Source organism: Somniosus microcephalus, chromosome 6, assembly GCF_052327205.1.
Source record: "Somniosus microcephalus isolate GS21.2 chromosome 6, FLI_Smic_1.0, whole genome shotgun sequence".
NCBI lineage: Eukaryota > Metazoa > Chordata > Chondrichthyes > Squaliformes > Somniosidae > Somniosus > Somniosus microcephalus.
In genome coordinates this window covers 39,652,232-39,666,340 of record NC_140992.1, presented here as the reverse complement: position 1 = coordinate 39,666,340, position 14,109 = coordinate 39,652,232, and the positions used below count along the sequence as shown (strand labels likewise).

Here is a 14,109-nt window from a genome sequence, read left to right as displayed (position 1 = left end):
GCTCACCTGCCATCTATTACATCAGAATGGGTACGGTTTATACTGTCTCACCTTGGTCCTCAAAATCCGACAATGATCAGCAGCAACACCAGCAGCACCAACAACCACACCAACCTTCTCCACAATCAACTAATGCTGCACAGGACAGAGGGCATCAGCACCTGACCACATTGCTGCCCGGAGCACCAGGGATGGCCTCACCATGGCCAGATTTACTTCACTTGAGGTTGTACACTCTGGCTGCCACATGATGCGCCAGGTTGGCACCACCCCACACCAACACCATAAAGCATCCCTACAATGCCCAAGCCATTCCTTTCACACTCATCAACATTGCAGGGGATACCGTTATGTCTCACCATTCACTGCAACTCACTAAGCCACATCCAAAGGTGTACACAAATCTGTCCAAGAATGCAAAGTGTTGAAAATAAAGATTTCAATGTTTGACAGTGCATTAACAGAAACGTCACATGAACATTGGCTAAAACACACAAGTGCCTACCCTTGTGTGTTGTTAGTTGGTATGATTGGACTGGGATGAGGGTGAGTGTGAGGGGTGGCTAGTGAGATGGGGAAGTGATAATGTAGATAGGGAGGTGCAGAGAGGTGGAAGTGCAAGGTAAGTTGGTGTGAAAAGGATGTGCAGGAGTAGGGTAGGGAAGGCAGAGTGATGAGCATGTGATGAGTGGCACAGCAGGATGAGGTTGAGTGTGGCTTTGTACTAATGTTTCATGATCTACTGAGATCATTGAAAGGTTTGCGCCACTGCAGTCTGGTCCTCCTGACGACATCCCTACTTGTGCCCTCCTGTGCAATGTGCAACCAGACCGTGTTTATCTCCTGGGGAGGTCTCTTCCGCCTATTGGAAGGGAAGAGAACATCCCTGTCTGCTGTGACTCCCTCCATAAGCATATGGAGGGAGTCATGGGAGAGCCTGGGTGCAGCCCTGCACCGTTGTGCAGTGCTTGTCAGAGTTTGCACCACCTCAATGCTGTATGTAGAACACTGACAGCACAAATGTCAAAGTAAATTTGCGCATGGTCCCTTTAAGGAAACCGGCTGATGACACATCATCAAATGACATCATCAGACCCGCTTCCTTCAATTGGCCAGGAAATAAATGCGCTGGGCGGGCTTAACAAGCCCAATCAGGGGAAAGCTATGTCGGAGGCTGGGCTGGAGCCAGCAGCGAGGCCGCTACCTGCCACCGACTTCACCTGCCACGGACCCACCCAGGTAGGGGATATTGCAGCTAAAGAGAGGGAAAGAAAGATTGCATTAAGAGAGAGAGAAGAAAGAGAGAAAGGAAAAGTTTAAATTTTTTTTTAAAATCTTCAACAATTAAAACATGAAGGAATAAGACTGCACACTTGTAATAATTAATTTTCAGTGCCAGAGAGGTTGACTGGCAGTAATTAATACATATCACGTCGTTAAAAGGATACTTAGGGGGAGAAATTCAGTTGGCTGCGCCACCCGTTAGCGCCTTAAGAGGGCGCTAAGTGGGTCGCAAGCGGGTCGCAAGCCACTGCCCGCGCCTTCCGCTAAATTCCACGGGACGCTAGTGGTGGCGCTAGCCGTTAGCGCTGCGCCGCTACCGATGACATCGTCGGTGTGCACAACGCCCTGCTGACGCCCCGGCTGCGATATTTGGAAGCGCCCGATTTACCGCTGGACGCTATGTGCGACCGGTTCAGGAGGGCCTACCTGCGGCGGAGGAGGCGCAAATTAAAGGAGAGGTGCGGGGCGGCCATTTTTGTTGTTGCCCGCCTGCCAGCATCTGCCTGTGCTCCCGTCCCCGGCCTCCTGAACCCCCCACCCCCCGGAGTGCCGGCTGCGCTCCAAGAGCCTGGCACTTCTCCTCAGTGCCGGGCTCTTTTGCCTGCACTCGCGATCCTCGGGGGCCCAGCTGGGCCCCAGATCACGCTGAACAAGGCCCCTCCCCTTTAAGAAGGGGAGGAAGGCCTGAAGTACTGCAGCGCGACGTGCCGCAGCGTGTGGCACTGCGGCACGTAGCGCGACGATATTCGCTTGCAGCGCCCCAAGAGGGATGCGGGGTGCCTCCAGTAGCACCGCACTTCCCTTTGGGACGCTACCACTGAATTTCTGGCGGGTGGTCGCGAATGCTTCCGGGGCGCTACTTTTAGCGCCCTGGCGAGGCTGGCGCCCCAAACGAGGCTATAATCAATTTCTTCCCCTTAGACTTGAAATGACTTGACTTAACTTTCTATGGTGAGTTTACTTCGTATCTACAGTGCAAGTACAGGAACTTCACACCACTCAATGCATTTGAATGGGGAGCCACTCAACGAGAACAGTGAATAGCAACTTTTCATTTTCTGTGTTTAATCACACATCTGCCCTTGCTTGAAGTCACTGTACCATTTGTACATAAATAATGACAAGCGCTATCAGACTCACCGTTACTTTGACAGCAAATTTGGGGCCATTATGCTTTAAGCGGCACCTTTGTAACTGACTCCTATGGTACTGAGAAATGATTAGCACTATTTGTCTGATATAGGTGGCTGCCCATGGTATGCATGTATGGACTATGTGGTGGGCACTGTGTATGTATGTGTATGTATTTGGCACTTAATTTTATAAAATGAATGTTTTCATATTTTAATTGTTATTTTGCTTACCTTATCAGATATTGATGAATGTTCCAGCCAACCATGCAGCAATGGAGCCACCTGTGTAGACTCTATAAATGCCGTTGCCTGTAACTGTTTGCCTGGATATACTGGCCAATTCTGTGGACAAGGTGAATTATATATTGAATTTCAGTATATTGGACTAGAAATATAGGGGGAGAAATTCAGTTGGTTAGCGCCTCCGGGGGGGCGATAATGGGACGCTAATGACTTACTGTCGGGGCGCGGCAATGTTACCGCCGCCCGTGAAATTCACCTGGCGGTTTGCGGCGGTGGCAACCCCTAGCGTCGTGCTCTCCTGTGCCCGGAGATCGTGACTTCATCCGGCTGTGCAGCGCCCCGGACCCGAAATTCGGTTGCGCCCCCTGCAGCATCGCCGGGCGATAACACTGACAGCTGCAGGAGGCGTTGTTCAGGAGGCCGGGCACTTCGGGAGCACTGGTCTTCAGTAGAAATGTGTTTCCTTCCTTTAGGGTGCATTTTGAACATTTTTAAATGGCGCGATTGATCAGCCTTGCACTCTGTTAGAGTGCTTGGGGCTGATCGTCGAGGATCCCGGCTGCCGTCGGCGACGAGGGAGATCGTTCAAATGCAGAGCCTGCAGCGATGGCCCTTTCCTTTAAGGGAGGGAAGGAGCCTCGGATCCCGGCAGTGCTGCAGTGGTCATTGTGCAACGCTGGCACCTCTACCACCCCCCACTGCTTGATTTAGACTCCACTTCCTTCCTGGCGCGCTAACACTGAATTTACCGAATGCTGAAAAGGATTAGCGCCTGATGCTAATTTTTCCAGCTTTCAAAATTTAGCGCCCCAAACGGGGTGATAACGAATTTCTCGCCCATAGGATATTACATCACTGGTGAGGGAAGGAGAACATTTCATTATCACATCATGTCAAGGGTTGAATAAGACTTCCCTGACTAAAGCTGTCTCAAGTTCTGCACTAGTTATTGCCTTTCTCGCTTCCTGTTTGGTATTTTCTCTTCTTCTTCCATATCATTAAGAGTCTTAAAGGAGGAGTGGTAAATAGAGAGGTGGAGTGGTTTAAGGAGGGAATTCCAGAGAGTGGGACCTAGGCAGCTGAAGGCACGGCCGCCACTGGTGGGGCGAAGGGAATAGGGGATGCACAAGAGGCCAGAATCGGAGGAACAGAGAGTTTGGGAGTGAGGGTTTGTAGGGCTACTAACTTACAGAGATATGGACTGATGAAGCCATAATGGATTTAAACACAAGAATGAGGATTTTAAATTTGAGGTACTGGGATGGTGGGGGGTGAGAGGAAGTGGGAGCCACTTTAGGTCAACGAGGAGAGGGGGAATGTGTGAGCGGACTGAGTGTGGGATACAATATAGACAGCAGAGTTTTGGATGAGCTCAAATTTACAAAGGGTGCACAATGGGAATTGTTCAGTCTACAGGTGGCAAAGGTACGGAGGACGGCTTCAGCAGCAGGCGGGCTGAGGTAAGAGCCGAGGCGGGTGATGTTATGGAGGTGAAAGTAACGGAGAAGATATGGGGTCGGAAGCGCAGCTCGGGGTCGAATACAACGCTGAGTTCAGAACAGTTCAGTTTAGCTTGAGTCAGTGGCCAGGGAGGGGGTTGGAGTTGATGGCAAGGGTACGGAATTTGTTGAAGGGGCCAAAGATGACGGCATTGGACTTCCCAATGTTTAACTGGAGCCCCTCCAAGACTGGATTTGGACAAGCATCTACCAATACAGAGACAGTGGCAGTGGAGGGGTGGTGGAGTGGTAGGTCTGGGTGTCACTAGCGTACATGTGGAATCTTACCCTATGTCTGTGGAAGATGTCAAGCGGCATCATGAAGAGGAGGGGGGCAAAGATAGATCCAATACATCTCTAGTGAAATCATAAAGGTGTTCTTGATGCATTTTTCTACATAGCAAACATAGGAAATGTCACGAACTGATAATGACCAGACAAAACCTTTTGCCAACGTTAAAGCCAGAGAATGAAAAATAGCCATTCAACCCATCTGTTTCAGGACCTGATACGACCATATTTTAGTTTCTTCCTATTCTTCTATTGCCTCATTTTGGAGGAATCAATTAGATAATAGAGCTAACCTTAGGAGGAGGAGGCAGTTAACTAGTGGCATTAAGGTGGAGTCTTAAACAGGTGGAGGAGAAGTTGATGTGTTTACTGAAAGTATGATTTTTCAGGCAAATCTATTATTGATGTAACTTTGGTTAACAATCTAACAACTTGTCTAATTTTACTTGTATTACATTAGTCTGATTAACCTTTCCATCATTTAAATACAGTAATTAATAACTGTGCGAGCAAGCCATGCCAACATAATGGGTTCTGCCATAATGACATTAATGACTACAATTGCATATGTACTGACAATTGGGAAGGCAAAGACTGCAATGCAGGTAGAGTATGGGAAATATTTTATTTAAATTTACATCTGGTTTAATACCGTAAAGAAAATATGGAAATTAAGTAAACAAATTGAATATCATTTTAAAGCAACTGAGTATTAAAAGTACAACTATTTTTTTGCTAGTTATTTACAATTAAATCTTCTGTTGACCAATAATCATATACAAACAGAAGTTGGTGTAAGACTGTGTGATAATGCAACACATTGTTACTCCAATGCATTGTGACTTAGAATGGTATGAAGTAGGTTTGTGACCAACATTATAGACATGGTGTGTTCCAATTCTAACATCCTATGATGGGAGGGGAGAGAAGGGAATTGACATTCATTCCACAGAGACAATGAGAAAGGAAGGGTAGGTTAGTGTGAAGGGATTATCACTAGTCCTAGCCCCTTTAGGGCTATCCCGGATCAGGCGTATTCCTCAGACGTTCACTTTCAACTAAAGTTTGAGGTAGCCGAATCGTAAAGACGCTTAATTGGATCTAAAGGTCTGGACTATCTCTCCCTGAAGGAAAGGAACAACCTGAAAATGTTACCGTCCTCCAGATAGCACTTTTAATAAGTTTAGCTAGACTGTAACATTCCGGATATTATGAGGGTCCGGAAAACTCCCCCAGAATTCTGCAACTCCTCACCAAAGAATGTACAGAGATTGAGTTTGCGAGTTTGATACAGAAGTATTATGTGAAACTATTCTAAAAATATATAGATTTATTAAAGAACTGACATATAATTTACAGTTGGTGAGTCAATTGCAACATTAACAGTTCCAAAAAAAGAAAGCTTACAATTCTATTATCAGAGAACCTACTCTCAAATCTTAACTTCGTTACAGTTTTACAGTTCTTAAAGTTTTATTCAGGATATCCACCAAAATCAAATACAGTACCTTTGATCCCCGAGGTACAAAGAGTTGGAGACTTACAGAGCTGGCTCTGAAGCCAAGAATTGCTTTGCCCCTTTAAGCGAGTCTACTATCCCATTTGAGAGTTCAATGTTTATACTTTTCCAGTGGTATTTCCTTTAAGGTTTTCTGCTGATGTAAGCTAATTATCACTAGTCATTTTTCTGCTGACCCCTGCAATTCTTAGTCACCTCAGCTGGTAGCACTACAGAACCATGTCTCTCCTCTAGGTGTTCTAAGTTTATAATAAAATACAGTGTAACAGCAGGTGCGCTTTACTTGGTATCATTTTTATGAAGGCAGATGTTTGTTACTTTTATATGCTTCTTTATGAGGTGTAAATTAGAACACCTTATACAGGGTGAACTACTGTCTTGTTCCCAAAGGTTCAGACTGTCAGGAGCCTTTAACCTTCTGTTTCAATAATGTTATTGATTCAGTGTCAACAACTATCTCAATAGCCAGAATGCTTTTTCATAGTTAGATTTCTAGATTTCCAGACCCAGTTTGTCATGTTTTAATAAGGTCAGAATTCTTTCATAGGTGTATTTTTCTGAATAGGTGATATGGCTTATTCCTTCACAAATGTTCATGTCACTTATGTATCTTTTATCAACCTCTCACGCTCATTGGGCACTAAATAATGTGTTGTTTGAAGAGGTCTTAAAAGCAGGAGAAAATGGCAGCCTAGTACATTGAGAAATAGGTTATTTCTAACATTTCAATGGTAAAACCACCTTGTTAGCGACATTAATCATTTTAGTTGCATTGACAGTTGGCTCCCTTGCTCTGTAAATTAGCAATTGCTATTCCCAATCTATCTATTTATATGAATGGTTGTAATATACAAATAGTATTTTATATTGACTATTACTGTTAAATATAATGATAAACAATTTAATATATTTAAAAATATATTAAAATTTATTTTGCTAACCAGATGTTGATGAGTGTTCCCATGGTAAGCACAAATGTGACCAAAGTGCTGGAATATGTACAAATGCCTTGGGATCCTACAACTGTTCCTGTAAGGAAGGATATGAAGGTGACGGCTTCATTTGTAAAGGTACAGTAATGCACGGTGATCTCGTGCCTCCATTACACATCAATGTAACATATACATGTATTGTAACAGGTACACATATATAGTTTACAAATACAATTTATTGCATTTGAATAACATGTAGTTAACTTGCTATATCATTGCTCATAGACAAAATTTTAAAAATGAAATTGAGGACCTCAGCAGCTGACACTTCTGCCTAGCTGCTAATAAACTGAGTGCCAAACTGGTCCAACTTAGTTAAAATGCTATTTAAAATGTGATTTTTAAATATATAGCAATTTTGATGTATTTAGTTACAATTTTAGATACAACTTTTAAACAATCATTTCAACTTATTTAAATGTTCAGCTTTTGCTGTGGAACTGTAGTGACTGCTTTCTGTGTTTGTTGTGGCACATGATTCTCAGATCTGATTAGTCCCTACCAACCATGTAACTGGAAATACCACCTGGTTTGCACAAACCAATCAGAGAGCATTTGGGAATGTAGCGCTCATTGGGGGAAAGTTGTGTCTTCACCACATGGGTGCTAATCTGGTGGAATGGATGGCCCGCCTGAGTCTGGCAGAGACATTTGCCCACCCGTTACAGAACCTGCCTGAGTCTGGCAGAGTGGTTGCCCACCCGTTATAGAACCCGCCTGAGTCTGGCAGAGACGTTTGCCTGCTCGTTATAGAACGCACCTGAGTCTGGCGGGGTGGATTGCCCACCCGTTATAGAAACCGCTCGAGTCTGGCGGAGTGGATTGCCTGCCCGTTATAGAACCCACCTGAGTCTGGCGGAGTGGATTGCCTGCCCGTTATAGAACGCACCTGAGTCTGGCGGGGTGGATTGCCCACCCGTTATAGAAACCGCTCGAGTCTGGCGGAGTGGATTGCCTGCCCGTTATAGAACCCACCGAAGTCTGGCGGAGTGGATTGCCTGCCTGTTATAGAACCCACCTGAGTCTGGCGGAGTGGATTGCCCACCCGTTATAGAACCTGCCTGAGTCTGGCGGAGTGGATTGCCCACCTGTTATAGAACCCACCTGAGTCTGGCGGAGTGGATTGCCCACCCATTATAGAACCCACCCGAGTCTGGCGGAGTGGATTGCTCACCTGTTTTAGAACCCGCCTGAGTCTGGCGGAGTGGATTGCCCGCCCATTATAGAACCCACCTGAGTCTGGCGGAGTGGATTGCCCGCCCATTATAGAACCCACCCGAGTCTGGCGGAGTGGAATGCCGGCCCGTTATAGAACCTGCCCGAGTCTGGCAGAGACGTTTGCCCACCTGTTGTAGAACCCGCCTGAGTCTGGCGGAGTGGATTGCCCGCCCGTTACAGAACCCACCTGAGTCTGGCGGAGTGGAATGCCCGCCCGTTATAGAACCTGCCTGAGTCTGGCGGAGTGGATTGCCCACCTGTTACAGAACCCACCCAAGTCTGGCGGAGTGGATTGCCCACCTGTTATAGAACCTGCCTGAGTCTGGCGGAGTGGATTGCCCACCTGTTACAGAACCCACCTGAGTCTGGCGGAGTGGATTGCCTGCCCATTATAGAACCCGCCTGAGTCTGGCGGAGTGGATTGCCCACCTGTTATAGAACCCGCCTGAGTCTGGCGGAGTGGATTGCCCACCCATTATAGAACCTGCCTGAGTCTGGCGGAGTGGATTGCCTGCCCATTATAGAACCCGCCTGAGTCTGGCGGAGTGGATTGCCCACCTGTTATAGAACCTGCCTGAGTCTGGCGGAGTGGATTGCCCACCTGTTATAGAACCTGCCTGAGTCTGGCGGAGTGGATTGCCCACCTGTTATAGAACCTGCCTGAGTCTGGCGGAGTGGATTGCCCACCCGTTATAGAACCTGCCTGAGTCTGGCGGAGTAGATTGCCCACCTGTTATAGAACCCACCTGAGTCTGGCGGAGTGGATTGCCCACCCATTATAGAACCTGCCTGAGTCTGGCGGAGTGGATTGCCTGCCCGTTATAGAACCTGCCTGAGTCTGGCGGAGTGGATTGCCCACCTGTTACAGAACCCACCCGAGTCTGGCGGAGTGGATTGCCCACCTGTTACAGAACCCACCTGAGTCTGGCGGAGTGGATTGCCTGCCCATTATAGAACCCGCCTGAGTCTGGCGGAGTGGATTGCCCACCTGTTATAGAACCCGCCTGAGTCTGGCGGAGTGGATTGCCCACCCATTATAGAACCTGCCTGAGTCTGGCGGAGTGGATTGCCTGCCCATTATAGAACCCGCCTGAGTCTGGCGGAGTGGATTGCCCACCTGTTATAGAACCTGCCTGAGTCTGGCGGAGTGGATTGCCCACCTGTTATAGAACCTGCCTGAGTCTGGCGGAGTGGATTGCCCACCTGTTATAGAACCTGCCTGAGTCTGGCGGAGTGGATTGCCCACCCGTTATAGAACCTGCCTGAGTCTGGCGGAGTAGATTGCCCACCTGTTATAGAACCCACCTGAGTCTGGCGGAGTGGATTGCCCACCCATTATAGAACCTGCCTGAGTCTGGCGGAGTGGATTGCCTGCCCGTTATAGAACCTGCCTGAGTCTGGCGGAGTGGATTGCCCACCTGTTACAGAACCCACCCGAGTCTGGCGGAGTGGATTGCCCGCCCGTTATAGAACCCACCTGAGTCTGGCGGGGTGGATTGCCCGCCTGTTATAGAACCTGCCCGAGTCTGGTGGCGTGGATTGCCCACCCGTTATAGAACCCGCCTGAGTCTGGCGGAGTGGATTGCCCACCCGTTATCGAACCTGCCCGAGTCTGGCGGAGTGGATTGCCACCCATTATAGAACCTGCCCGAGTTTGGCGGAGTGGATTGCCTGTCCGTTATAAAACCTGCCTGAGTCTGGCAGAGATGTTTGCCCACCTGTTATAGAACCCACCTGAGTCTGGCGGAGTGGATTGCCCACCCGTTATAGAACCCACCTGAGTCTGGCGGAGTGGATTGCCACCCATTATAGAACCCACCTGAGTCTGGCGGAGTGGATTGCCTGCCCATTATAGAACCCGCCTGAGTTTCATCTCATTGAAATCAATGAGTAGCACTGTCCTTTTAACCAAATGCCATGATTCTCTTGGTTTTACACAAAGCTGTCCTTTGATTTTCCGGTAAATTCCCTGTGACAATGGAAATGGGTTCAAATAGAAGTTTAAAAATTAGAAAATAAGAAGGGAGGTCAGGTAGAATATATTTTACACAAATGGTAATATGTTTGTGGAATACTTTACCGGGTAGAGGCCCTTAAAATAGCATTTATATCAACAAAAATGTTTATCGTGGTGGTAACCTTTGAACTATTTTTGATAGACTTATTTGTTATCGAATATTCATTCTCTATTTTCTCTCCCCGGTAGTTACATGGGTGTTAACTAAAAATACGGTCTTCTCTTCAATGCAATCTTTGTAAAAAAAAACTGTGTTGAATTTTAAATGATACAGATGTGCTAATTATATTTTCTTTCCATAGAGAAGCGGTTATTTAACTATGGACAAAATTTTGGAGATACAAAACTCTTCGGAGGACAAACTGACTTCAACTCTCCAATCATTAACATCCCACAGGGCTTTCCATTTGATGATGCATTTTACTACAGATTATATGTATGTATAAGATTTTCCTTTTTCAAAATTAGTTTTACTATAAAACCTTCTTTAGCACATACTAGCATAGACCTTTCCAGAAACCTTATTTAAACCTTTCTTGGTGAACGTATTCTACTATCGCAATTATATAGGATATACAGCACAGAAACAGGCCATTCGACCCAACCAGTCCATGCCGGACCAAGATAAACAGACCAAGAGGACACAGCTTTGATTTTCTAGTCTGTATTTAGCTGATTCCAATCTGGGTGGCAATAGAATTTTTGTGGTTGGTTTCAGTTCCCAAGATCAGGGGAGGGAATGGTCAGCAAAAGCTCCTGTTCCTGGGCACTGCCAATGATTTATGCTGAAAATGTAAATATGTACACATGGAATAAGGATAGGATTTTGACTGCCACCCCGCCACCACCCCCCCGCACCTCGGTGGAATAGCCTACCAACACTCATTGTCTGAAGTGAAGAATGGTCATTTTTGGAAAGGTTTTGGCCAGCACCTATGGAATCATACCACAGCATCATGATGGCAAAAAGGCAGTATGCAGCTATAAAACATAATGGGCCAGAAATTTGGGTCGGAGGCTTCCCGCGGGTGCAAACCCCCGACCTGCACTTACCTAGCGCGCCAGCCATCGTGCTGTGGGCCCGCGTGGGATTCCGATCCTGGGCCTGCTCCAGCTGCCAGTGCGCAGTGCTTGCGTATCCCAGGGGCGTAGTTAGTTTGAAGCGTCCCCTGGGATCACGTGGGCCATGGAGAGCCAATCGTAGCAGGGAATCTCTATTCATAGATTTAACAGGAAGAGCTGTCAAATCTATGAATAGACATCAGCCCCAAAACATAACTAAAACTTCAAATAATTTTTTTTTAAAACATCGCATTTTTAAAATAACTATAAATTACATAAAATAACTATTTTAAACAATAATCTAAATTTTTGAAAAAATTAATTACAGTTTTTAACAGGGCTAAAAATAAACTTACTTTTCTTTACAGTATTTAAAAATAATAAACCTGTGGAAAAAATGTTTTAATTTTACTTAATTCACCACTTACCTTGTTAAAAGCAGACCTTGCGACTGCTTTTTAAAAGCGTAGCTGCTGGAGATTTACCCTCCCAGAGAAACCTGTAAAAAGAAACGGAAGTTCCAGGCGTACGCGCTGCCTCTCCGGCGCACGCCTTCGACCTGTGAACCCCTTCCTTTAAGGGAACGGAAGTTCCAGTTTCCCGCGCATGCACGAAACCAGCACTTTCGTTGGCCCTATGCGTGAGTACCCAACGCGTACTCACCCGTGGGGACCCGAATTTCTGGCCCATGAAATACTAAATCTTTTTTGTTGACTCAGTTCTGGATGAACAGAAATTTTCACCAATTAAATATTGTGAAGTCTGAAGCCATTGTTTTCAGTCCCCGCCACAAACCCCATTCCCTAGAACTGACTCCATCCCTCTCTCTAACATCTGTCTGAGGCTGAACCACACTGTTCACAACCTTGGTGTCATATTTGACCCTGAAATGAGCTTCCGACCACATATCCGCAGCATAACAAAGACTGCCTATTTCCCCTCTTAACATCACCCGTCTCCGCCCCTGCCTCAGCTCATCCACTGCTGAAACCCTCATCCATGCCTTTGTTACCTCTAGACTTGACTATTCCAACGCACTCCTGGCTGGCTTCCCACATTCTACCCTACGTAAACTTGAGGTCATCCAAAACTCGGCTGCCCATGTCCTAACTTGCACCAAGTCCCGTTCACCCATCACTCCTGTGCTCGCTGACCTACATTGGCTCCCGGTTAAGAAGCACCTCGATTTCAAAATTCTCATCCTTGTTTTCAAATCCCTCCATGGCCTCGCCCCTTCCTATCTCTGTAATCTCCTTCAGCCCCACAACCCCACGTGATATCTGCGCTCCTCTAATTCTGCCCTCTTGAGGATCCCTGATTATAATCGCTCAACCATTGGTGGCCGTGCCTTCTGTTGCCTAGGCCCTAAGCTCTGGAATTCCCTGCCTAAACCTCTCCGCCTCGCTACCTCTCTTTCCTCCTTTAAGACGCTCCTTAAAACCTACTTCTTTGACCAAGCTTTTGATCACCTGCCCTAATTTCTCCTTATGTGGCTTGGTGTCAAATCTGTTGTCTTCTAATACCCCTGTGCAGCGCCTTGCGATGCTTTACTACGTTAAAGGCGTTATATAAATACAAGTTGTTGTTGACTCAGGTGTGCTATTTACTTTATTGCAAAATGAGTAGCGCTCTGAGAATGAATGAAACAATAATAATAATTGACATTAGAAATACTGGTTCTTTAACCATTGATGTGCCATTTTATTCTGGTAACTATAACAACAGAAGATAACACTCAGTATAATGAACTATCTTTATATAGTTTTCAGACAATGGACTGATTCTATTTCAACGAAACAATGATTACCTGCAGTATACATACTCAAATCCATTCTGGGCATTCAGTCGCTACTTTTATCGGCGGACTCCACCAATGATTGCTGTTTTCTGGGATGATGCAGACTTGACAAGAGGACTAGGATCCATTTACTGCCAGGTACGGAGGACCAGACTTCATCTTTGTCACAGAATAAGTGGTCGGTCATGTCTGTATTTGAGAAATATAATTTAAAAGTACCAAAATGAATGTTCTGCACAGCGCTGCAGATACCTTTTGATATGATAATGGGGATCTCTCAGAAACAGTGAGCAAAAAGTGACTTTATAACCTGGCATCGGAAGAGCGTTACCACAACGGGCAGCTCCTCCATACAAGCCAGATCAAGGCCTTTCAACTGCTCATCAGCAAATTCTGGCATCTACAGTCAACCCATTCCATTACTTTTAGTAGCCAGGAATACTCTGCAAACTCAAACACAAACATTCCAAAAAGGGTAGTAGGCAGAAGGCTGGAAACTATAGACCTGTTAGCCTAACATCTGTGGTTGGTAAAATGTTAGAGTCCATTATTAAGGAGACAGTAACGGGACATTTGGCTAAACATAATTTAATAGGACAAACTCAGCATGGTTTCATGAAGGGGAAGTCATGTTTGACAAATTTGCTTGAGTTCTTTGAGGAAGTAACATACAGGGTGGATAAAGGGGAACCAGTGGACGTAGTGTATTTAGACTTCCAAAAGGCATTTGACAAGGTGCCACACAAAAGATTATTGCTCAAGATAAAAAATCACGGGATTGGGGGTAATATTCTGGTGTGGGTGGAGGATTGGCTCTCTAACAGAAAGCAGAGAGTTGGGATAAATGGTTCGTTCTCAGATTGGCAACCAGTGACTAGTGGTGTTCCGCAGGGGTCAGTGCTGGGTCCCCAACTCTTTACAATCTATATTAACGATTTGGAGGAGGGGACCGAGTGTAACATATCAAAGTTTGCAGATGATACAAAGATGGGATGGAAAGTAGTGAGTGAGGAGGACATAAAAAACCTGCAAAGGGACATAGACAGGCTAAGT

General features: G+C 46.1%; 1 protein-coding gene and 1 long non-coding RNA gene across 2 annotated transcripts in view; one reads left to right on the top strand and one right to left on the bottom strand.

Moving 5' to 3' along the window:
* Positions 1–2,670: 2,670 nt before the first annotated feature.
* LOC147115635 (uncharacterized) lies at positions 2,671–13,154 on the bottom strand. The gene is made up of 3 exons (XR_015078653.1): positions 13,066–13,154; positions 6,911–6,998; positions 2,671–2,759 (listed from the first exon to the last, which is right to left on the bottom strand). It is a non-coding gene; the product is annotated as an uncharacterized LOC147115635 (long non-coding RNA).
* Positions 13,112–14,109, top strand: part of LOC147115634 (mucin-4-like) — an 83,170-nt gene continuing 82,172 nt past the window's right edge. Inside the window, exon 1 of the mRNA XM_085990064.1 lies at positions 13,112–13,194. Coding sequence (XP_085846190.1) covers positions 13,132–13,194 — 63 coding nt within the window. The 5' untranslated portion in view covers positions 13,112–13,131. The remainder of the gene's footprint in view (positions 13,195–14,109) is intronic.